Consider the following 25,107-nt stretch of genomic DNA (forward strand, 5'->3'; position numbering starts at 1 on the left):
GAACACAGATATTTGGTTATGAAGAGGAAACCATTTAGAGAACTCTCTAAATGTAAAACCTCTCCGGGGCAGCCAAACCCAGAAAATCAATCCACTATAAGAAGAATAAGGAATACAAGAAGAATTACAAAACCTTTGCAATTTACTCTTCCTTGTACACGACAAGCGACCCACTTGACTTCTACCGCAGTAGCCCTTTCCAGAACATCTGACACAATTCTTCTATAAGATTTCCTTTCACCGAAACTCCGATTGGCTTCACGTATTTAATCCCTTCTCAAATAAGCTAGAACAATATCTCTCTCTAAGCTCTCTGATTTTGCTCTCCAAAATACGTACATATAAATGTAGCAAAATCGTGTTTAAATAGAAAATAAAACAAAATAAAGCAGCCATGTCCGGACAGGGCTAATCTGGGGTCCGGACATGGCTAGGTTTACATATGCGTAACCTAGCGATGTCCGGACCTTCAACACTTGTGTCCGGACATCTCATAAAGATAGAGGCTTTCTGGAAATTGGGTCCGGACCTGGCTTCTGAGGGTCCGGACCTCTTCATCAAAATGCAGTTTCTGGAAATCAGGTCCGGACCCAGCTTCTGGCGGTCCGGACCTGCCCTTCAAAATAGACTTGCTGGTTTTTGGGTCCGGACCCGGCTTCTGGCGGTCCGGACATGCCCTTCAATAGATATTCTCTGGAAATTGGGTCCGGACATGGCTTCTGAGGGTCCGGACCTGCCTTCTAGAATTTGTTTTCTGGACATGTTAAGATGCTTCATTTTCACCAACTTTACACGCAAACCGAATGAGCCAAAACATAACCCAACAAACTCCCCCTTTTGGCCATTCGGGGACAAAAATTAATTTGTACATGAAAATGACGCATCAAATCAACTCCCCCTTTTTGTCTCGGAAGGACAAAAGGAAATACACAAAAATGAAATTCTAGATTTTTAAACAACCGAACCAACAACCCATGAAATCTTAAATAAGTAGAACCAGACAATTCTACTTATTTACTTAAACAAAGATTATTCTTGCCAGCAACTATCCTTGATATACTTCACATCTTTCTCCGAAGTCGTATGGCTTGTGCTACACTTCTTGGGTGAGTGAGTCTTGATCCTTTAAGTTGTAAAGATGGAATCACAGAGAAAGAAAAAGAAAAAAATAACACACAAAAAAAAATTGATCCTCCCCCTTAATATAAAAACAAAATAAACAATAAACCCCCTTTTTTTTTTTAAAGGAAATACAAGTTGTATAGATATCCAATAAATCATGCATGCCCTTATGAATATCTTAACAATCCAGAATGATCAACAAACTACACTTACACCTTAAATGTACCATATGCATGACACAACCTTGTTCTGTGAATGCAGTCAAGTAGGCAATAATCAGAAAACTCATGTGAATGTGTAGTGTGTGAAAACTTCCATTAAATAAGATTGCATCAGTGGAAAGGAAATCTAGGCAGACATTTTGTAAATGAAAGACAAACAGTCTGATTCAAGCCACAGTAAAACCTTATAATGTTAGGACCTAGATTCCCTCATCCGATACACTCCCCCTGAGACTAATCATTCGCTTTTACCATGTCCTTTAGTAATCATCTATTTCCGCAATGATTTGATCACTGATTCTTTCTTTAGGGACAGACAGAAGCAAAACTAAGTCATTTGAGCTTATTTTATGGCCCTTTTTTTTTTTTTTTTTTTTTGGAAAATGTTGGAATTTTTAGGAGCTAGGTTCAACTAACGAGTTGGTCAAGTGGATAGAACTGACACTACCTATCTTCCAAGCAAAATGTTTGCTCCAAATTCCCAAACACAACAAAAATCTAAACCTAATGGGGGCAAAAAGTGCACAATTTCGAACATGAGAAAAACTGACTCTTACACCTTTAACAGTCTTCAGAAAAATAAGGTATATCAGAAACATATGGAGCAATAGATGTAAATTGCAGAAATATTGACCCCACTCATATGTAAAATATTCATTTGAGCACAAGACATGAGAAACTGAGTATCCAACAATTAAAACAATCTAAAAGAATAAAAAAATAATCAAAGAAAATAAAAACAAAGCAAACAAAAATTAAAAAAAAAAAAACAAAAATACCCTAGAACAGCTATAGACAAATATCAATATGCTCAATTTCTAGGCATGGTCTATGTGCTCACCTAATCTAGGTGAGTCTATTACCACTCCCCCTCAATGGGTGAATGGTATTAATCTTCTTGACCCAAACTTTCTTCACATCAGGGACAATTGTGTGACTCTTATCCAAGACATCTAACCGTGTTACTACGTCTCTCATCATGTTGAATAATTTCTCATAACTATTTCTAGAATGGAAATATTCTCTTTTAGGCTCATGACTGTTAAGCTGAAAACACTTAGGACGAATATGTCCAAACTTACCACAGTTATGACACGTAGGAATAAACCTTTGAGAAGGTTGGTTCCTTAACATGTGCATACTTCTCGACTTAGAACTAGACATATAGGAATCAGTTAGAGTTCCCTTACCTTTTCCACCTTTGGAAATTTGAGGAGAAATTACCTTCTTTTCAGCCAAACTATCTTCTTTGTTCACTGGTTTCACAAAAATCATCTTTGAAGAAGAAGCAACATTAGTAGATAAAATAGCAGATTTATCAAAACCCAATCCAGTTCTATCAAACGAATGTTTCTGATTATGTAGCATTTGATTTAGCTTTTCACTAGAGAATTTTGTTAAATGATTATTTGATTCATTCAGTTCATTCTCTAAGGATTTCACTTTGGCAATTAGCATTTGATTTTCAGACATCAAAGTATTATGAGTAGCAAGAGAATCAGTTAAGGTGACAGAAAGTTGATCATTTTCAAGATTAACCTCATTGAGTTTCTTCAATTGCTGCTTATTCAGCTTTTTTAGTTTAGTGTATTCCACAAAGAGATTATTATAAGCATTTTGCAAATCATCTTCTTCTTCCTAATCATTATCGGACACACCTTGTTTGTCTTGAGAATTACACTCACTATTCTCATGCTCACTCTCATAACTAACTCCAAATGCTAAGTAATTAACTTTCTGTTCAGCATTGTCCTTGTCTGACTCATCACTTTGAGTCACATTAAATGCCTTGCCATTTGACTTTCTCAAGTTAGCACAGTCAACACGAATGTGCCCATGTCCTCCACATTCGTGACACTTGATACCTCTAGGTGACTTTCCTTTCTCAACATTCTCATTTCTAGATTTCTCACAAAATTGTGAATTGCTATTTCTAAAATTCCCTTTCTTGGCCCTAAAGAATTTCCTAAACTTTTTAGCAAACATAGCAATTTCTTCCTCATTTCCAAAATCCTCATCAGATGAACCACAAGAGTCAACCTTAACATTTTTTGCCTTAAAAGCAATATTCTTGGTGTTCTTGTCTTTAGGAAGAATTAGCACAAAGGTCTGAAGGGAACCTACAAGTTCTTCTACTCTCATAGTATCTAGGTCCTTGCTCTGTTGTATAGCAGCAATTTGGGGAATAAACCTCTCAGGCAAAGATCTTAAGATTTTTTTCACCACTTTAGCATCATCCATTTTCTTTCCCAAATTAATGGTAGAGTTTCTAATGACACTAAGCTTTGAATAAAATTCATCAAAAGTTTCATCTTCCTGCATTTTAATCTCCTCAAACTGAGAAACCAACATTTGAATTTTTGAAGTTCTAACAACTTTAGTTCCTTCATGTGTGATTTCTAAAGTTTCCCAGGCTTCCTTAGCTATTTCACATCTAGAAATTCTAGAAAATTCCTCATTTGAAACAGAGATGTAAATAACATTTATAGCTTTGTCATTCGCAGTAGCATTATTCTTTTCCTCTGTTGTCCATTCAGCTATTGCTTTTTCTGGACGTGTCCATCCAGATTCGACAATATGCCAAACATTAATGGATTTAAAATATGCTCTCATACGGATTTTCCAAAGCGTATAATTTGTTCCGTCAAAGACGGGAAGAGAATTAGGAGCAACAGTATGAGACATTTGATATGGAGTCTCGGATCACACTCAGGAAATAAATCCTTCACAGAGTGAACCCGCTCTGATACCAAATGAAAATTCTAAAACGACTCAAAACGACACCTATTCAAATGTCTAGGTGATTCACAAATATTAAGCGGAATAAGATCTGACCTAACAATCAATAATCAACCAAATACAGATATGTAATGAAAATCAAGAACACAGATATTTGGTTATGAAGAGGAAACCATTTAGAGAACTCTCTAAATGTAAAACCTCTCCGGGGCAGCCAAACCCAGAAAATCAATCCACTATAAGAAGAATAAGGAATACAAGAAGAATTACAAAACCTTTGCAATTTACTCTTCCTTGTACACGACAAGCGACCCACTTGACTTCTACCGCAGTAACCCTTTCCAGAACATCTGGCACAATTCTTCTATAAGATTTTCTTTCACCGGAACTCCGATTGGCTTCACGTATTTAATCCCTTCTCAAATAAGCTAGAACAATATCTCTCTCTAAGCTCTCTGATTTTGCTCTCCAAAATACGTACATATAAATGTAGCAAAATCGTGTTTAAATAGAAAATAAAACAAAATAAAGCAGCCATGTCCGGACAGGGCTAATCTGGGGTCCGGACATGGCTAGGTTTACATATGTGTAACCTAGCGATGTCCGGACCTTCAACACTTGTGTCCGGACATCTCATAAAGATCGAGGCTTTCTGGAAATTGGGTCCGGACCTGGCTTCTGAGGGTCCGGACCTCTTCATCAAAATGCAGTTTCTGGAAATCAGGTCCGGACCCAGCTTCTGGCGGTCTGGACCTGCCCTTCAAAATAGACTTGCTGGTTTTTGGATCCGGACCCGGCTTCTGGCGGTCCGGACATGCCCTTCAATAGATATTCTCTGGAAATTGGGTCCGGACCTGGCTTCTGAGGGTCCGGACCTGCCTTCTAGAATTTGTTTTCTGGACATGTTAAGATGCTTCATTTTCACCAACTTTACACGCAAACCGAATGAGCCAAAACATAACCCAACATATATATATATATATATATATATATATGGCTACAATTCGGCCCTTATCCTTTATCCCCTTGACCTTGAACATATCATTTACCAGTTACGAGACAAATTAATATGCACTTATGCACTTAAACCAGTGGCTGCCAGCTCCTTCAAATGGGTAACGTCATTGCAAACGCTTGTCCGTGAAAAATTGGACCGGTTCAGGCTTCCATGCGGTTCAAAAAAGAACCGCATATCTGCTGTAAAATCTTCAATGGTCTAGATTTAAGAGCAATTTATTGAAATGTGAAACCCAAAGACAGTGTTAAAAAGAAACATACGCCGTTAAACACCTCCATTTTATGGGATAAATGGGAATTAAAATATTTCAGGAAACATTAAAGGGGAAGTGGAAAATAGTAAATACGTCCCTGTATCTTCCTTCTTCTTTCTTCATGGCTTTTGGGTTCAGCGACGAGGAAAACACCTCCCTGTATCTTCTTCTTCTTTCTTCGTGGCTATTGGATTAAGCAAGGAGCATCATACTTCTTAAACTCCATGCGTCTCTCATAGTATCAAAAGAGTTAGGACCCATCTCCGTTGTTTGAAAGCTCATGAGCTTTGTTAACACAGTTTAACGATCTTCAGAGCGTCGTTCGGGTTGTTAACAGGTAGATCATAGTATGACATGGAGTGTAACAATAAAATCCCACGTTGAATCGGGACTTTTTGATTCGGCTTTCTTGTTGTATAAAACATTGAGTGTTTCCCATGATAGTTTTACTTTTCCAATGGTAAATCAAGTTGTTTCAATGCTTCAGAGGGATCAGGAATATAATATTTGGGGAGATCGAGTGTTCTGTCTCAATAAGAATGGGTATTGGATTTGATGTTCATTTTTGCTATACAATGATTGAAGTTACGAGACAAATTAACCAGAGGCTGCCAGCTCCTTCAAATGGGTAACGTCATTGCAGACGTCTATTGTCTCTATTATTTGTCCAAAATGTCATTGTAAACGTCTGCATCTTTGAAAACAACTCCATCTCACGTCTCCTTCCCATCTGTTTCTGGGACCCACATGTCTGTATACTAAAATCTGATTTTTTTTAATAATTATTTTATAATTAAAAAAAAATACACAAAAACTATATATATATATATAAAAAAAAATTAAGTGGAAAGTCAAAACCTAAGCAAAAAAAATTTGATAGCCTAAAAATGCGTTTAATATTCAAAAAATTCATTTGAAAAAAAAAAAATACATGTTTGATTAAATAAATTGAAAGTGTATTTAAGGGTCCCAAAGCCCAAAATCGGACTAAAACGCATTTTTGGCAAAAGCATAAAAATAAAATTTTTGCTAAAAATTGTTCTTTTTTTTTTACTTAAAAGCTATATTTCTCAAATATAACATCAAACATGCTATTCATTTTTGACGTAAGGGGTTGATTGTTAACAACTTAATTAACAACCTCACCTTTCTTGGATGCTATTCACATTATTTTATTTTTTTTAAAAAAATTAACATCAAAATATTCAATTTTTATATCACATCATTTGTTTTTTCACTATTATACAATAAAAAAATCACTGCAAACAAAGATTTTTCACTTTTCAATACAACTTTTTCCCTTCTTTTATACCAATCATTATTCTCATTTTTTTTCGACAAAAAACACAAATAGTATCTAGGTAAGAGCACTCTTTGCAATCTCACCAAAACAAGTTTTTGGTTATTTTGGTAAAGCGATTTTGTGAGAGTGTCTAAAATCTTTCATTTTCGGCCTCACCATTTTATTTTGATAAAATGGTGAATGAACCGTACTCACTATCTTTAGGACTTTTTTGAAATTGCGTTTAAGGGGCTTAAAAGTACTTTTAACACACAAAAAGTATGTTTGAAGAAAAAACTACTCGTTTGGTAAAAAAATTAAAAACCCTTTTAATGTCTAAAAGCCTAAAAGTTGCTAAAAAACACTTCTGAAAAAAGCTTTAAAATAAAGCTTTTACCCAAAAACGTTTTTTGATTTAAAAGCTTTGTTTCTCAAACGCAATAGTGAGTACTATTCACTCACTAAATAAATAACAAAGAATATAAATTTTATCTCTCATTCCCTATTCTTTCAAAAAAAAAAAAAAAATTAAAAAAAAAATATTAGGGAAGTCTTTAAAAAATAATATTTAAATGGATTAGTGAAAGTTGATAGTTAAAATAGTAAGGTTGCCGTGGTGCTATAAAAAAAGTTGATAGTTAAAATAGAAAAAAATATACTTTTTGTTATTTTAGTGAGTAAAATTTGATGAATCTGTAAAAATGCTCTAAAGAGAGTTTAACAAACAACCCCTAATTAATTATTTAATTTTGTGCTAAATTCATTCGTCATTGATCACTTTCGGTCTCAGAGGAAACAAATAGGAAGGAGACAAAGGTGTTGTTATTCAAAGATGGAGGATGGAATTTAGTGAAGGTTGGATATGCTTTAAGTCAACCGATTATTAAAATTGTTATCGTTTCCAAAAAGTAGTTTAACAAACTACTCCTAATTAATTATTTAATTTTGTGTCAAATTCATTCGTCATTGATCACTTTCGGTCTTAGAGGAAACAGATCGATAGGAAGGAGACGAGAGTGTTGTTATTCAAAGATGGAGGTAGGGCTGGGTATCGGTCATATCGGTTCGGTTAATGGGCTTATCGGTCAGTAACCGATAAGCTATCGCTTAACAAAATCCTAACCGATTACCGACCGATAAGAAATGTTACCGAAAATTATTGATCATATCGGTAATAGGTTAATTGGTCGGTTAAATCAGTTTTTTGTGAGCTTTTTTTATAGCTTTTAATTGGTTGCTAATTGAGCTAAAAATTAATTGTTTTGGAAGCCTAAATACGTTTTGTTGGGCTAAAGCCTAAAATAACTTATTAGAAATTAGTTACTTTGGGGTATATTTTTGGCTAAAATAGCTTATTCAAGCTTTTTTTTATATTGATCCACTACAATATAAAATAAAAACCAAAACGACGTCATTTTGGTTTCAATAATAAATATAAAATTAAAAAAAAATTAAAATAATTTATCGATCATATCGGTTTTTCGATAACAAATTATTAACTAACCGATTACCGACCGATAAGCTTATTGGTACAAAATTTTTAACCGATTACCGACCGGTTACTATCAGTTCGGTTAAATTTGATAATAAGTCAATAATCGGTAACCAGTTAATTTGCCCACCTCTAGATGGAGGATGGAATTAAGTGAAGGTTGAATATGCTTTAAGTCAATTGATTATTAAAACTACTATGGTTTCCAAAAAGTAGATTAACATACAACCCCTAATTAATTATTTAATTTTGTGTTAAATTCATTCGTCGTCATTGATCACTTTCAGTCTCAGAGGAAACAGATAGGAAGGAGACGAAGGTGTTGTTTTTTTTTTTTTTTTTTTGAGGGAAATGATAATCACTTCATTCAATCAAAAAGAAAACGGCCTAAGCCTTACAAAGATAGAGCCATTTGCTCTAAAAAAACAACATCTGATATACAACTAGGGGACTCCTCCAACCATACTTGAGTTTCTGAAGACCTAATTGCATATTTAGCTAGACCATGGGCTACAAAGTTAGCCTCTCTCTTTACATGCCTGATATTCCATTTGTTTAGAGACCCTAGAATCCATTTAATATCATCAATAATTTGCCCGTATCGTAGCCAGCTTTTCTGGGGATCATTTATCGCCTTCACCACTTGTAGTGAGTCCCCCTCAAGGAGCACATCATTTATTCCCACCTCCCTGCTAAACTCCACAGCTCGTAAAGCAGCCATTGCCTCAACAGAAATTGGATCATAGAGAGCCATAACAGGTTGGCTTAATGCAGCCATGACGTTTCCTTTTTCATCTCTTATTATAACCCCCACTCCCATTTTTTGCTCCCCTTCTGCTGTAGCTGCTGTAGCAGCATCCCAATTAATCTTGTAAAAACCCTCTGGTGGAGCTTCCCATCTTTGTTGTATCGGCTAGGAAAGGTCATGAGCATCCGCTTGTCTCTCATTTACCTGACGGTATAGCTGGAGCTGATCTATGGCCTGCCTTGCGATTGTGCTAGGATGTGAAAAAACATCCCCGTGCACCACCTCATTGTGTCGCTTCCAGATTCTTTTAGCAACCATAGCGAACAGCTCCATCTCTTCTCTCTTTACCGACCCCATCAGGTATTCCACCAGCTCACAAAAGTTATTACCACCCGATCTGCATTTTTGGAGCTTGTTATTGCTGACACACCAGACATCCTGAGATGATGGATAGTCCCAAAGTATATGGTGGGTAGTTTCGACAGCACTGCAACAGAAAATACAAATATCATCCTCAACCACTTTCCGCTTCTTGAGATTATCTTTTGTCGGCAGAATTTTGTTACAAGCCCTCCATAGAAACACTTGGGTTGAATGTGGAACCTTCAAACCCCAAATCATCTTCCATACTGCCTGCGTTCTCACCCCCGTAGAACATTCTCCCTTCAATCTATCTAGTCTTTCCTTCTCGAGATGATACGCACTTTTTACCGAAAACTCTCCTGAATTTGTCGCACGCCAAATCATCTTGTCGTCGTGGTGATGTCTGCTCAGTGGGAGGTTACAGATCGCAGTAGCTTCCTCCTCCCCAAAGCTCTGGAAAATATAGTTAGGGGTGCAAAGGCGGGCGGTTAAAAACCGCCCGCTAACCGCTAACCGCTATAACCGCCAACCGCCTAACCGCCTAACCGAATTAACCGCTAACCGCCTAACCGCTATAACCGCCTAGCGGTTAGCGGTTAGCGGTTATTGGGTCTACTAACCGTAACCGCTAACCGCTAACCGCCTTTTTATATAATATATTTTTATAATTATAATTATAAAAATATTTATACATATAACATAATCACTTGATCATTAAATCACAATTTTTTTTAAAAAATAATTAAATCATAATTTGAGTATTAATATATTATTACTCTAATTTATATGATTATATCATATAATCACTTGATCATTAAATTACAATTTTTTTTTAAAAAATAATTAAATCACAATTTGAGTATTAATATATTATCACTATAATTTATATGATTATATCACATGAGATTGATCATTAAATCATTTGATTATATAATAACAAATTATACATATATAATATGACATAACTCATAAGTATATCAATTCATACTAATACAACAATTAAATATCTAGAGACTTATTTCCAATGTATGTTATAAACTTATAAGTCTATATAAGTCTACATATGTATATGAATAATATAAATGTATAATATCAATACTTAATCATATGATTCAATGACAATTCAAATATTTTATTCAAGACTTCAAGTGAATCATATTATTAATGTACAATGATGATATGATTCGTATAATATCAAATTAAGTAATTGACATTGGATTAAACAATGACCAATGTGTTACTTATAAACACAATTTAAGTATTAATGTATTATCATTATAATTTTAGTAATTTATATATTATCACTATAATTGATATGATTATATCACATGATGACTTGATCATTAAATCATATGATTATATAATAATAAATAATGCATATATAATATGACATAAGTCTACAAGTTAATCATATGATTCATGTACAATAATAATCACAATTGATTCAATTGAATTAAACAATATATTACTTATAACTACAAGTCTACAATTTAATTAAAGCATTATTAGATACTTTAGGAATTTAGGATTTAGAAGATATTAAAAATACAAGAAAAAAAAATGAGGGTAAAAAAAAGCCCAAAAAGCTAAAAAAAAGCCCAATTTTAAAAAAGCGGTTAGCGGGCGGTTATCTATTTCGCTAACCGCTAACCGGCGGTTAACCGCTAACCGCTAACCGTTAGGCGGTTAGCGGTTGCGGTTAGTGAAATCTACTAACCGCTAAGGCGGTTACGGTTAGCGGTTATTGTCACTAACCGCTAACCGTAACCGCCTTTGCACCCCTAAATATAGTGCCTATTCCATTGCCTCGGATTTTCCTCCATTAATTCAGCTACCAATGCGTTCTCCCCGATGAGTGAATTACATGTCTGAGTGGTGTAAGTGATTGGCAAAGGAATCCATTTGTCTCCCCTAATCTGAACAGATGTCCCATTGCCTATGCGCCAGATTAATCCTTCTTCAAGCAGTTCCCTTCCAACCAACAAGCTCCTCCAAGTGAATGATGGCTTACTCCTCAAATTTGCTAACAATAACGTCCTTGTGGAGTAATATTTAGCTTTGATAATCTTCGCTGCCAAGCTGTAGGGATACTGCAATAAGCGCCAACATTGCTTCGCTAAGAGAGCCTTGTTAAAGCAAATGAGATCTCTGAATCCCAAGCCTCCCACATTTTTTGCACGTCCCATTCTCTCCCAACTCATCCAATGTATCTTCTTGTCATTCTCCTTGTGACCCTACCAAAATTTCTGCATCAGTTTATTTAGCTCCTTACACAAACCTGATGGGAGCAAAAAAATACTCATACTATAAGATGCTATTGCTTGGATCACTGCTTTGATTAGAACCTCCTTTCCAGCCTGAGAAAGAAATTTTGTCTTCCAATCCGCCACCCTCTTCATTACCTTTTCTAGCAAACTCTGAAATTCCCGAGTTCTAGATTTACCCACCAACGCCGAAAGCCCCAAATAGGTATCAAACCTTTGTGAATCAGGAACTCCTACAACCTCCAGAATTCTATCTTTTGTTTCTTGGCTTGTATTTCGGCTAAAAAAGACCGATGTTTTATCGTTATTTAGCCGCTGCCCCGACGCTTCCTCATAAGCCTCCAGTACCCCCTTTAAGCAGTTCCACTCTTGTTCAGTAGCCTTACAAAAAAGAAGACTGTCGTCAGCGAAAAATAAGTATTTTTATCCTCAAGCCTTTAAATGAGGTTGGGACCCCCTTCAAATGTCCTAGCCACTCTTCAAGTGAAAGTATTGAGCTCAATAGCTCCGCACATAGAATAAAGAGGTATGGAGATAATGGATCCCATTGTCTGATCCTCCTAGAGGGTTTAAAAAGCCCGACAGGGGTCCCATTTACAATCACAGAATATGATACAATAGTCACACATTTCCTTACAAGGTTGACCCATCTACTCTCAAAACCCATCTTCCTCATGACTTTTTCGAGAAAAAGCCACTCCACCCGATCGTAGGCTTTGCTCATGTCGAGCTTCAACGCCATATATCCTACCCTCCCATACATACGAGAATGCATGGTGTGGGGAGTTTCATAGGCTGCAAGGATGTTGTCAGATATTAATCGGCCCGGGATAAAAGCCGATTGATTACAAGAAATGATCACAGGTAATACATGTTTTAATCTATTGGCCATTACTTTAGCAACAATTTTATAAACCACATTGCATAAACTTATAGGTCTGAAATCATAAACTCCTAAAGGATTTTTCTTTTTCGGTACAAGTGCAATGTGAGTATAATTTATTTCAGGATCAAAATTGTAGCGCCCCGGAATTTTCAAAGTTATTTAAATAGATTATTTTGATGATGATGTTATTTTGATATTCATTTTAGCCTATGATTTTAATTTTTGGGAAATTTATGATATTACAGAGAGTGGTAATTAGAAAATGGTAATTGGTGAAATAATAGGATAGTAAATGGTAAGAAGAATTGTAGATGGATAAATGTAGATATAATAGTGTTGGTAGATGGACCAGTAAAGTGGAAGGTAGAATAGTCAATTGTAGGTATAATAGTATTAGTAGAAGGAGGGTAGAATTGTAGATGGATAAAGGAAGGTATAATAGTGTTGGTAGATGGAATGGTAAAATGAGGTTAGAATTGTAGATGGATAAATGTAGGTATAATAGTGTTGGTAGATAGAATGGTAAAATGAGGCTAGAATTGTAGATGGATAAATGTAGGTATAATAGTATTGGTAGATGGAATGGTAAAATGAGGCTAAAATTGTAGATGGATAAATGTAGGTATAATAGTGTTGGTAGATGGAATAGTAAAATGGAAGGTAGAATAGTACTTGGTTTTTCCTATAAATAGAGTTCTTCCTCTTCACAAATTTCACCACTCATCTCCCTTCTCTTCCACATATTCTTATTTCTTCCGTTTTCTACTTGGTCTTTCTTATTTCTTTAAGTGTTTACACGAAACAGAGAGAGAAAGGGCGAGACAAAGCGTTGCAAGAAAGAAAGAACACGAGAGAAAACAGAGTTGAGAAATTAGTTTCAAAAGATATACTAGTGGTGTTAGTCAGATTGGAGCAACTAGATCCTTCAGACCACTTTTAACTTCAGTCTAGAAGTAAGTAAATTCACTACCCCTTCTAAAATTACTTCATGTCATCCTATTTATTCATTCTTGTATCAAACTGTAAATGATTATTTTATTTACTTGTCAAGGAGATATCTTGCATGCATGAAGGATTTCTAAAAGAATTATTTAGAAAGTTTCTATTTCTTTAAATGCTTTCTAAGTACACAAGTTTATATTTGAAAAAGTTTTCATTTTTGAGAAAAAAGAAAGTTGAGAAATGATGATGATTATAAGAAAGAAGACTGATGATAAACCCTCCTACATGTTGCCCTAAGATGCATCAAAAGAAGTACAAAGAAAAGTACAAGAAATGAGTTAAATGTTTATGAAATGAGGGCACATGTATGGAGGAGAGTATTTTTGGCCCCAAGATAAGATGAGATGAGTTCGGTACCGATACTCGGATGGAGGCGAAACCACTGAAAGAGGCTATGCCAGAAGGTGGTATTCCATCAACAGACCGTTGAGTGCACCAAGAGAAAGAGTTAATTGACGGTCGGGCATGGCTGAGGCCTCAGTTCAGTGCCATGGTCACAGGACCCGCAACCCTCGTACACAGGGGTAACAGTGTACATGGGCCCTAATATGAGAAAATGATAATATAATTTCAACAATGATATACTATGATGATTTACAATGATGATTTACAATGATGATTTATAAAGATAATTTATGACGATGATTTATTACTAGAGGTAATAGTATGTATATGCTACGGGAGATGCAACTGTACATACATGTATTATTATGGCTAAATGTATATTTATTTGTGAAAACAATTTTTAAAACTGAGAACAAGGAGTAAAACTATTTATGGTTGTGGATTTTAGTTGCTGGGCCCCTTTGGGCTCATTCAGTTTTATTTCTTGTTTTCAGATAGAAAGGACGCTGGAATAGGAGGCCGGAATGGGGGCGGGAATAATTATTAACTTTTAAGTTTTTTCATATCAGTTATTGTAATAATATGATATTCCGCAACTAAAGTTTAATGTTTCCTAATTTCGCTTGTAATAAAATCTCTTGAAGAATGTTTTATACATTGATAGTATCCTTTAAAATTAAGTACTCTGATAGACCTTATAGATCTTTGCAAAGACTTTTGTTGAGTAAGAAGAAAAGTGACAAACTCAGCCTTAACGGGCTGGGGATGTTACAAAAATGGCCAAACTTGAAAAAATTGCTTACCCCCAGTACTACCTCTTCCCCCACCAGATTCCAGTGATCTTGATAAAATGTTCCAGGGAATCCATCTGGACCCGGTGACTTCGTGGGCGCCATTTAAGATAGGGCCTGGCTTACTTCCTCCTGCGACACCTCACGTAGCAGGCCATTATTCATCACTGATGTGACCTTTGTTGACAGCACTTGGAGACAGTTGTCAATCCCCTGAGGATCCGATGATGTGAGAATACCCGTGTAATGTTCCACAAACGCCTTTTCAATGCCCATAGGGGTATCCCGCCTTTCCCCTTCACCATCCAAAATAGAGTGAATTCGATTTCTTTGCTGCCGATGGGATGCACATGCGTGAAAATATTTAGAGTTTTTATCCCCAAGAGCTAACCAACTCTCCTGTGCTCTCTGTCTCCATTTCATGTCCAGCTGCTCCATCAGGTTATGAGTTTCTGTTTGAAGTTGTGAAATACGTGGGAGATCCCAAACCCCATCTCCTGCTTGTAACTCTTTCAACGTTGCCATGTTGTGCTGTACATTAGATTCGGTTGGGTCCCTCTGCACTCTTTGCCATTTGCGTAATGAGCAACTGCTCTGCTTCAGTTTGGGTAGAATTTGATCCCCACGCCCACGATGATTATTCTTGACTCTCCATATTTGCTTGATGACTCCCTGCACTTCATTCTTGTTCCAAGCTACCTCATACCTGAACCTTTTCTGGGCTCTAGTTCTTTTTTCCTTTCTTCAGTGGAACCAGATATACATTGGGGCATGATCAGATGAACAAGAAGACAAAATTTCAACTTCTCTGAAGGGAAAAAACTCTTGCCACTGTGAGTTTGCTAATTCCCGGTCCAACCTTTCCTTAATAAAAAGACCTCCTTCTTGTTTGTTGCTCCTCGTGAAATCAGGTCCCACATAACCCATATCCTCTAACCGACATATTGTGAGAGCCTCCCTGAAATTTTCCATTTGCCATCTAGCTTTGCGCCCTCCACCCCACTTTTCATCATCTTCTAGTGTCTCATTAAAATCGCCCAAACAAAGCCAAAGGACAGGATCAAAAAGCCGGATATGGCGTAGAAGGCTCCATGATTCAGTCCGGTGACCCACGTCCGGGTGACCGTAAAAGCCAGTGAACTTCCATGGTTGGCCAGACCCTTCCGTTGTCACTATAGCGTTTATGTGACGCCTGCTATAGTTTTGGATTTCAACTGAAATAGCTGACTTCCATAAATGTGCAAGTCCCCCACTGCGACCTACACTGTCCACAACAAACACACTGTTAAAACCCAACCGTGTTTTTATAGAATCGAACCGGTGGGTCTGCAGTTTAGTTTCCATTAAGAAAATTAAACTGGGGCGCTTCTCCTTCACTAACCTGTGAAGGTCCCGAACTGTCCGGGGGTTCCCAAGCCCCCAGCAGTTCCAACTTAAAATGCTCATGATTTCCAGCGGGGCTGTACAACAGCCGCCGCCACCTTGTCACATTTTCCTGCTCCTTCCCAATTACCTTTCTTCCTCTTTGCTTCAAGCGACTCCGAAAAAACTGAGTCATCCGCTTTGCGAACTCCCGCCAGAGGATTGGGTTCCCCTTCCAGGCACTTATGCGAGGATGAAGCCACTTGCCGTGCACGTTTTTTCCATTTCATAGTGCCTATTTTTTGCTTTCCATCAGCTTGGACCCGCATGCCACTTGCCAATTGACACGTCACTTCCTCAATAATCCCCACCACTTCCTCCGTTTTATCTGACTTGGCACTTTTTCCAGCAAAAGAATTAATTCCTTTTTCATGCAACTCCTGCAATTTAGCCTTTGACATAAATCCCTCCCCACTATTGACGTCTTCTCCATTAAAGGAATTTATTCCTTCATCATACAACGCATGCATTGTATCCTTGGGCGTAACCCCCTTCCCATAATTAGTATCTTCTCCATAAATGGGCGTAACCCCCTTCCCATTATTTGCTTCAGCGCCACTCCCCGAATCAAAACCTTCCAAATTCGATTTCTTTCCCACAGCTGCATTGAGCGGATCCCCATCCTCATAAAATTTTTCCGTTACATTCCTTTTTTTTTTTTTTTCAGTGAATCCCCATTAATGCCATAACTTCTTTCCCCTTCTGCCTGCATTGATTCCCCTTGATTTCTGCTCAGTTCATCTTCTTCCATGCTACATCCCTGTCCCGGTGGTGTACGCTCCTCTGGCCGCCGGAATCCGTGGGAATCCCACCCCGTGTTATTCCCCGAATACATGGGAAAAAAATTTGTCTATCGTTTTTCATCGTCCCATGAATGATTCTGGAAAGATACTCTTAGCCAAGGACCATATTCCTTCTTCGACTTCTCCCCAGCAACCTTCGAATGGTTCCGTTTTGAACATCCCGACACTGCATTACATATAACACCACAGGAAAAACAAAACCAAGGAATCTTTTCATATTGAAAAGCCACCCAATGAGTTTTGTCTTTTACTTTTAGCATTCTGCCACGAAGAAGTGGTTTATACACGTTCAGTTTTACTCGCACCCGAAGGTATTTGCCCCAACCAACTCCTTCCTCATTTGTATCCACCTCCTCAACCTCTCCAAGATGAGAATCCAGTCTTTCACTAGTTGCTCTCCCCATACAAGCCAATGGGAGATTAAAAATCCTTACCCAAAAATATGCGATGTTGAACGGTAGCTCGGCAGGAAGAGAGGTGCCATTGAACTCTAGTACAGAAAATAGGCTACCATCGAAAGTCCAAGGCCTGCCTTCCAGCACTCTCGATTTGTCCCATGCGTTTTCAAACTCGATTAGGAAAATGTTGTTCCCCAAAGCCTTGAAAACCATCGATCCTGTTGGCATCCAACTCCTTATCATTTTTGCTTTGAGAGTCTTCTTTCCAATGTTTCGTTCTGACATTATCCTCCCCACCAGACAGGCTCGTCCCTTATTCCCAATGTCAATGAGCTCCTCCTCCGGGACCTCATCAAACGCCTCCTCCTCTTCAGTTAGCGTGAAATTCCCCCACATGGAAGTCAGATCTTCAGCCATCCTCCCCCGTGTTGGTTGGAGTGTTGTTTTCTCCAGTAGAAAATTTTGCCCTTCACAATTCCGGAAAGAATTAGAGAGAAAAGAAGCTCCTCCTCTAGGTCTCTGAAGGCTGCCTAGAGAGGAAAAAAAAAAGGTATTGTTATTCGAAGATGGAGGATGGAATTTAGTGAAGGTTGGATATGCTTTAAGTCAACTGATTATTAAAACTGCTATCATTTCCAAAAAGTTGTTCATTTTTCAATGACATTTTGGACAATATCCTACTCATCAGTTGTAACAGACGTTTGCAATGACGTTGATCATTTGAAGGAAGTAGCCTCTTGTTCACGTGCATTTATGTGTGGTAATTTATGTGTGGTAATTAAATTAATGATTTGGTCAATTGTATCGTATTTGTGATGAATAGGTAGATTGATAACATGTGTGATGTATATAAGTAAAAGTTGCCGCTAATAAGATTCAATCAGTTGCGATAAGATTGAGCAGAGAATAGTGACGACTCTGTGATGTATATATATAAAGTTGCCGCTAATAAGATTCAATGAGTCGTCGATAATGAGGGTTCAATAGCAACGACTATGAGGGTCGCCGCTATTGACATGAGAAATTTTTTTTAAAAGAAATTAAAAAATATTATTAGCGGCGACATATTGTAGCCGCTATTAAGTGGACGACTGAGTATCGCCGCTGATGAGGGGTCAATAGCGGCGATTTTTAGGGTCGCCGCTATAGACATGAGAAAAAATAAATATAAAATTAAAAAAAGTACTAAAGTAGCCCATCAAACTACCAAATTGATTTTACTTTAATACGACATAAATCAATTGTAATTTAGGTCAATTACAGTGACTAATTATTTATTTATTCCAAAAAAACATTTTTTCTGTATTTATTCACCCATTGTTTTTTTTTTTTTTTTTTAATTTCTAAAAAATTGTTTTTTTTTTTTACAATTATTTTATTATTTTATTTGTTAAAAAAATAAGGGTATTATAGGAATATAAAAAATAAGTGGCATTTTTGGTATATTTTAGTAGTTTGGGGGTTACTTTAGTATCTTTTAAACATTAGGGGCTATATTGCAAATGACTGATAGTTTGAGGGCTTTTTTATTTTATTTTATATTTTTCACTTATTTAATTTCAAAGATGGAGGCTGAAATCACCTCAACCTATTATTCAAATTGCTATAACTTCCAAAAAGCCTCTATAATTAATAGACGTTTGATGTTGCTTACACAATATCTTTGCCGCCAAGTATATAATAGATGGTATCAAAAATTAAAGTCCTTATTGACCATTACCCTTTCCAGCAGCAATAAATAAAATTGGTACCTAACAACTACCAATGCAAAATGAGTGTAGGTGGCCTATGCGGGAGGACCATTTTGGCATGAACCTTGGCTTTCACGAATTGGGGACTTTTTCACTCTTGCACGTCCCATGCTTGGGTGTTCGGTGGAAGAGAGATAAAGCCTAAAGGACCTTTGTTTATGCACATAATGGAAAAGTTGCTTTCTAACAAGCTATTATTATTTAGACAGAGCAGGTGAGCCGAGCCGGTAATGAAAAGGACCACCACCACCATTCCCACGTGGAAGATAAACCCACCCCAAACACGCCTACAACTCCCAATATTCAAGCCTCCGACCACTCCTACTTTCGTTGAATGAGTGAAGTATCATCATTTAAAAATTTGAGTATACACTACTCTAAAAATATCTTTATTTTGAACTTGGAAGGGAACTAACTCGTAAAATTTTAATATTTCACATATGGGAAAGCATATCCTTCTTCCAATCTTTCTTTTTTGTAAATACTCTTTAATATTTGAACAAGGATTTTTTCCTCAAACCCACTCTATTTTTTTTTTTAATACCTTCAAGCATCTCATAAATATATAAACCTATTTAACTACTGCGCTCAAAAGAAACAATATCGAAGATACACAGGAACCTCTTCCAAAAGAACATGTTCATCACTAAAAGAAAGCGCTTCATTTGCAAGTCGATGGGCTTCTTCATGGCCACTATGTCTCACATTTTCATCACTAAATCAGCACGTCCTAATAAGTCAGCACATCCTAACAAGTTACTAATCCTATGATTCAAGGTCCACGTTTCATGCTTTGCAGCGGTAGTCTCCATATTGATATGAGAAATGCTATTTTTCTTTCTCCTATCCAATTTCTATCCAACTCCATCCATACTTTTTTCAAATCTAACATTGAATCTGTAGTGGTGAATTTGAAAAAGAGTTAAACAAAAGATATAGACAATAATTGAAAGAATTGCAGGTCTCTATTGATATACCAAGCATCCAACCGATTAGCCTTGAGAAGAGAAAACTGACCTTAATTGGCTAGGTTGTTGGCCTTGAGGTTGCCAAAACTCCATTGTTGGCCAACAAGACTTTTATCAATATGGAATTTATCAATTTATCTTTATTTTCTGTCTTTTCTTTTATGTTTCCTTTGTCTTGCGTCACAACCATTCCAAGCATGGACGAAACTAGGAATTTAGCTTTAGGGGAGCCAAATTGTAACAAAAAAAATTTCCAATGACTAAAACTGTTGGGTTTTGAATTGTCAAATTCAGTGACAAAATACATTCATCTGCAATCCTGTCAGCAGTACATACATACGAGGTATTGTGTCAAGAGAAGACCTAGAAGATGTGGTTAAGCTTAACCAATTATAATAGAAGACCTATATGATATGGTTAAGTTTAATCAAATCGGAATTCTTTAATTAGAGTTAAAATAGGATTTGATTAAATTTCGTATCCTGCACATGTATCCGTATTCGGACCATAACTTTCAGCTCAAGAATCGGATTGAGGTGAAACTAGTGGCATTGGAAAGCTAACACAAAATAATAAAAATCTTTGTGAAATAAGATTTTCAAAATTCGAAAGTTAGCTATGCCAAAATCGTCTTGCAAGATAAGGAAGAAAATTTGGATGAATCCTATTCCAACTAGAACTAGTTTTTCTTCCCATTTCAACTAGTACTAGGTTATCTTGTAGTCTATATATAGAGAGGTGTTTTGCACGAAATTGTAAGGAATTCCATGTGCTAAGAGAGCGTTTAAGATTTTGAGTGTTAGGGTTAGTCTCTCTTAGAGTTAAAGGTTGTGTCTTCATCACAAATGATATAAAACTAAAGTCTATCGGAGTTCCGTTAAAGGAGATCAAGTAGAAGAATTATGCCAGATGTTCTAGAAAGGGCTACTGCGGTAGAAGTCAAGTGGGTCGCTTGTCTTATGCAAGGAAGTGTCAATTACAAAGGTTTTGTAAGTGTGAACTTCTTGTAATCCTTATTCTTTTATACTTGATTGATTTCCTGGGTTTGGCTGCCCCGGAGAGGTTTTACATTTTAGAGAGTTCTCTAAATGGTTTTCTCTTCGTAACCAAAATATTTGTGTCTCTGTGATCTATTGTTCTACATATTTTGGTTGTATGACTGTTTAATTTTTAATTCTGCGTATTATTTGCATACACCTATTCAACCCCCTTATTGGTGTCATTTGGAGTCGTTTTTAGAATTTTTAATTGGTATCAGAGCAGGTTCACTTTGTTTGGATTAAATTCCTGAGTGAGATCCTTGACTCCTTTGCTATGAATAATCCTCAGTCCCTTAACATGGATTCTGATGAAGAGATTGACCTTCAGATGGCCTATAACAAGCTCTTTAATAAATTTGTTAAATTGACTCATCATCATCAAATTTCCCTTAAAAAGCTTAATGATGTTGAGCATGAGAAAGAGTTTTTGGTTATTAAATTGTCTAAATCACATGCCTTAATTGACTCTTTGAAATCTGAAAATACTATGCTTATTGATAAATTGGGTGCCTCTACTTCACATGCTTCTAATTCTGAAAGAAAAACTTTGTTTGTTAAGCATGTGAAAGTTGAAGAAGTCAAAGCCAATATAGCTTGCTTGGATAAGGGCAAAACTTCTTGTGTGAATACTTGTGTGAAGCCCGAATTCAAGGCTCTTTCAAGGAAACAAACTCATGCAAAGTTTGTTCCTACATGCCACCATTGTGGGATTATTAGTCATATTAGACCAAATTGTTCTAAGTTGAAGTCCCAAAGACCTTGGAATAAAAAGGCTGCTCCTAAGAAAGAAAAAGGTGGTGTAGAGTCATGTTTGTCTAGATCTAAATATATGTATATCCCTCCTCATATGAGACAAGCTTCTCCGAAATTTGTCCCTACCTGCCATCATTGTGACAAAGTTGGTCATATTCGACCTAACTGTTTTAAGTTGAGACCTCGTGAGCATAAGAGTGAGAATTCATATTCTAGGAAAGGTTTTGAGGGGCTATGCATAATGAAGAAGTGAGTGTTATCTAGGTTAGATGAGTTTGACAAGAGTCACAAATCTATACATAGGGTTAAGAAGGTTTGGGTTAGGAAGGTCGATACCATTCACCATTTGAAGGGGAGAGGTGGTAAACTCACCTAGAGTAAGGTGGTCCATAACATGCTTAGGATTGGTTGTCTTGCATATTTCTTCATATCCTAGAGCATGTCGCAATCATTGCATTGCATTTATTATTATTATTTTTTTGTTTTTTATTTTTGTTTTTAATTTCAGTTTTGCATATATATGCATTGCATTAATTTTGTGCATTTTATTTTAAAAAATTCAAAAAGACAAAAATTATAGTTTTTAGGTTGTCTCCTTATTTTTGTCATATGCACCTTAATAGTCCATAAATTTCTCATGTATACTTCATGGATCTAATTCCTTATATCTCAAAATGTGCTTACTATACATGGGATGAATATTTATTAATGGACTGATTTTTTTTTTGGCCTAAACTTATGCTTCTATGGTACATTTTACCTATGCTTGAACTCTTGTGCACATTTAAGCTTAAATTGAGTATGAATTTGGCCTTAAGGGTGAGTTATGTTAGGCAACCATATGAAGAAAATTGACTATTTTTGTCTATCAAATTGACCAAATGCTAGTTGAACGTAGGACCTAAAAATTCCAGCATTCTCTAATTTGGTTTAAGCACTAAATGATTAAAGACACATTCTCAAAGAAAAAAATAGTGAGACAAGAAAACAAATGAACATATTCCAAAAGAAATCTATTTCACTATGTCTTATTTGTGCTCAACTTGTCCTTATAGAAATAGTTGTGACCATATTCATTGTGGAAAGAGACGGACACTACCGCACAATGTTTGAGTATGTGCTATTACTACATGGGAAGTTTATTAGATGAGGGTGACATGGCCCTAGCAAGGTTTGACTTTTGTTTAGATATACATGTCAATCTTCCCATGAGGTAATTTAAGTTTTTGCTTGCTAGCCTATCCCATCACCGTATAAGTTCTTAAACTTACTTGATGGTTAGCTTTCACACACAACACACAAGCCTGGGTTGAGTGGAACATGTTGCTTCGCTTATGTTGAAGAAACTTTTGTTTCAAATCTTTTTATTCTCATGCATGTTTTGGACATTATGAGATATTACCGGATAATCATTGCTTAATACATGAGTCTTTTATGTTTTATCATGTGTGTATTTGACATTTTTCTTATGTCATACATTGAGGGGGAGAATTTTTTTTATCATGATCTTGCATTTCACTCATTATGCATTCATAGTTTTGATTATATTTATGTTTCTCTGACTTTCCTTGGGCTTATTGGTGTTTTACTGCCCTTTGTCCATTCATGACAAAAAGGGGGAGAGAAAGTTTTAGAGAGTGCAGATTAGGAATAGATAGAACACCATAGATGATTTTGATTTTGATATACTTGTTGCATCTATGAATGATATTTGTTTGTGTTTTAACTGATTTGGTGAGCTATTCATGATTATATTCTATTCAAATCTGTTATATTATTTGTACATTGGGTATTTCTACTCCACATACGTTTAATATGTTTTGTGAGTGTTTCAGGAAATATGAGTTATCTATTCAGATGTAACTAGTAAATTTTGTCACAGAATTGTCAAAGGGGGAGTTTGTTGGGTTTTGAATTGCCAAATTCAGTGACAAAATACATTCATATACAATCCTGTCAGCAGTACATACATACGAGGTGTTGTGTCAAGAGAAGACCTAGAAGATGTGGTTAAGCTTAACCAATCATAATAGCAGACCTATATGATATGGTTAAGTTTAATCAAATCGGAATTCTTTAATTAGAGTTAAAATATGATTTGATTAAATTTCATATCCTGCACATGTATCAGTATTCGGACCATAACTTTCGGCTCAAAAATCGGATTGAGGTGAAACTAGTGGCATTGGAAAGCTAACACAAAATTCTAAAAATATTTGTGAAATAAGATTTTCAAAATTCTAAAGTTAGCTATGCCAAAATCGTCTCGCAAGATAAGGAAGAAAATTTGGATGAATCCTATTCCAACTAGAACTAGTTTTTCTTCCCATTTCAACTAGTACTAGGTTATCTTGTAGTCTATATATAGAGAGGTGTTATGCACGAAATTGTAAGAAATTCCATGTGCTAAGAGAGCGTTTAAGATATTGAGTGTTAGGGTTAGTCTCTCTTAGAGTTAAAGGTTGTGTCTTCATCACAAATCATATACAACTGAAGTCTATCGGAGTTCCGGTAAAGGAGATCAAGTAGAAGGATTGTGCCAGATGTTCTGGAAATGGCTACTGCGGTAGAAGTTTAGTGGGTCGCTTGTCTTATGCAAGGAAGTGTCAATTGCAAAGGTTTTGTAAGTGTGAACTTCTTGTAATCCTTATTCTTAATTGATTGATTTCCTGGGTTTGGCTGCCCCGAAGAGGTTTTACATTTTAGAGAATTTTCTAAATGGTTTTCTTTTCGTAACCAAAATATTTGTGTCTCTGTGATCTATTGTTCTACATATTTTGGTTGGATGACTGTTTAATTTTTAATTCTACGTATTATTTGCATACACCTATTGAACCCCCTTATTGGTGTCATTTAGAGTCATTTTTAGAATTTTCAAAAACAAATTGTGTTAGATTTGGGTCGACTTGCCAACTCGTTTAGTGTCAGACCTAACACAATCCGTTTACCAAAATAAATCAAACTCTTTAACCCTGACATGACCTATTAAAATAAGCAGGTGATACGATATAATCTGTTTGATAAACGTGTCATGTTGAGTTGACCCGATACAACCTACAATAAATAAGTTGTGTTGGATTGACCAGAACACGACTCGTTTGACCTGTTATTTAATAAAAAAATAAAATAAAAGAAGAAAATAAATAAACGGTCAATCTATAAATTAAACTCATACAGCCTAAACCAAGTCCCAAGCTGCTCAAATGGTGAAATAGACTCCAAGCTTATACTTTCCGAATATACTCTCATCAAGAGTAGATGCAAATGTCTACTTTCGTTGCTTCGATTGGCTTGGTACTTGGTAGGGAAATGTTTTCCTTCTATCTGGTCTCAAAACGATCATAAACTAAATGACACATGTATCCCTTCCCAGTTCCCACAAACATATATAAACAGTACCCCACGAAAGCAAAATTTGATCTCACATTATTTGTATTTATTTGTGT

General features: G+C 36.2%; 3 protein-coding genes across 3 annotated transcripts; all 3 read right to left on the reverse strand.

Annotated features, from left to right (window-relative positions):
• Positions 1-11,019: 11,019 nt before the first annotated feature.
• Positions 11,020-12,244, reverse strand: LOC148585201 (uncharacterized). The gene is made up of 3 exons (XM_088516359.1): positions 12,140-12,244; positions 11,584-11,883; positions 11,020-11,472 (listed from the first exon to the last, which is right to left on the reverse strand). The coding sequence occupies exons 1-3, from the start codon at positions 12,242-12,244 to the stop codon at positions 11,020-11,022; spliced, it is 858 nt and encodes a 285-aa protein (XP_088372485.1).
• Positions 12,245-14,631: 2,387 nt separating this feature from the next.
• On the reverse strand, positions 14,632-15,972 carry LOC148585202 (uncharacterized). Its single transcript, XM_088516360.1, has 2 exons — positions 15,386-15,972; positions 14,632-15,268 (listed from the first exon to the last, which is right to left on the reverse strand). The coding sequence occupies exons 1-2, from the start codon at positions 15,970-15,972 to the stop codon at positions 14,632-14,634; spliced, it is 1,224 nt and encodes a 407-aa protein (XP_088372486.1).
• An 826-nt stretch (positions 15,973-16,798) lies between these two features.
• On the reverse strand, positions 16,799-17,566 carry LOC132181651 (uncharacterized). Its single transcript, XM_059594896.2, has one exon. The coding sequence runs from the start codon at positions 17,564-17,566 to the stop codon at positions 16,799-16,801; it is 768 nt and encodes a 255-aa protein (XP_059450879.2).
• Positions 17,567-25,107: the final 7,541 nt, after the last annotated feature.

The sequence above is a fragment of the Corylus avellana genome, chromosome 5, assembly GCF_965113065.1.
Source record: "Corylus avellana chromosome 5, dhCorAvel1.hap1.2, whole genome shotgun sequence".
Lineage (NCBI taxonomy): Eukaryota > Viridiplantae > Streptophyta > Magnoliopsida > Fagales > Betulaceae > Corylus > Corylus avellana.

What these genes read in the sequence shown, in the direction of transcription:
- LOC148585202 (XM_088516360.1), bottom strand. Translation starts at nt 15,972, where the DNA reads ATGAGCATTTTAAGTTGGAACTGCTGGGGGCTTGGGAACCCCCGGACA. An exon ending in GGTCTTTTTATTAAGGAAAG is followed by an intron (nt 15,269 to 15,385) that starts GTTGGACCGGGA and finishes GTTCCACTGAAG; the next exon opens with AAAGGAAAAAAGAACTAGAG.
- LOC132181651 (XM_059594896.2), bottom strand. Translation starts at nt 17,566, where the DNA reads ATGGCTGAAGATCTGACTTCCATGTGGGGGAATTTCACGCTAACTGAA.
- LOC148585201 (XM_088516359.1), bottom strand. Translation starts at nt 12,244, where the DNA reads ATGGCGTTGAAGCTCGACATGAGCAAAGCCTACGATCGGGTGGAGTGG. An exon ending in AGAGTAGATGGGTCAACCTT is followed by an intron (nt 11,884 to 12,139) that starts GTAAGGAAATGT and finishes CTTTTTTGTAAG; the next exon opens with GCTACTGAACAAGAGTGGAA. An exon ending in TTTCTCAGGCTGGAAAGGAG is followed by an intron (nt 11,473 to 11,583) that starts GTTCTAATCAAA and finishes AAATTTTGGTAG; the next exon opens with GGTCACAAGGAGAATGACAA.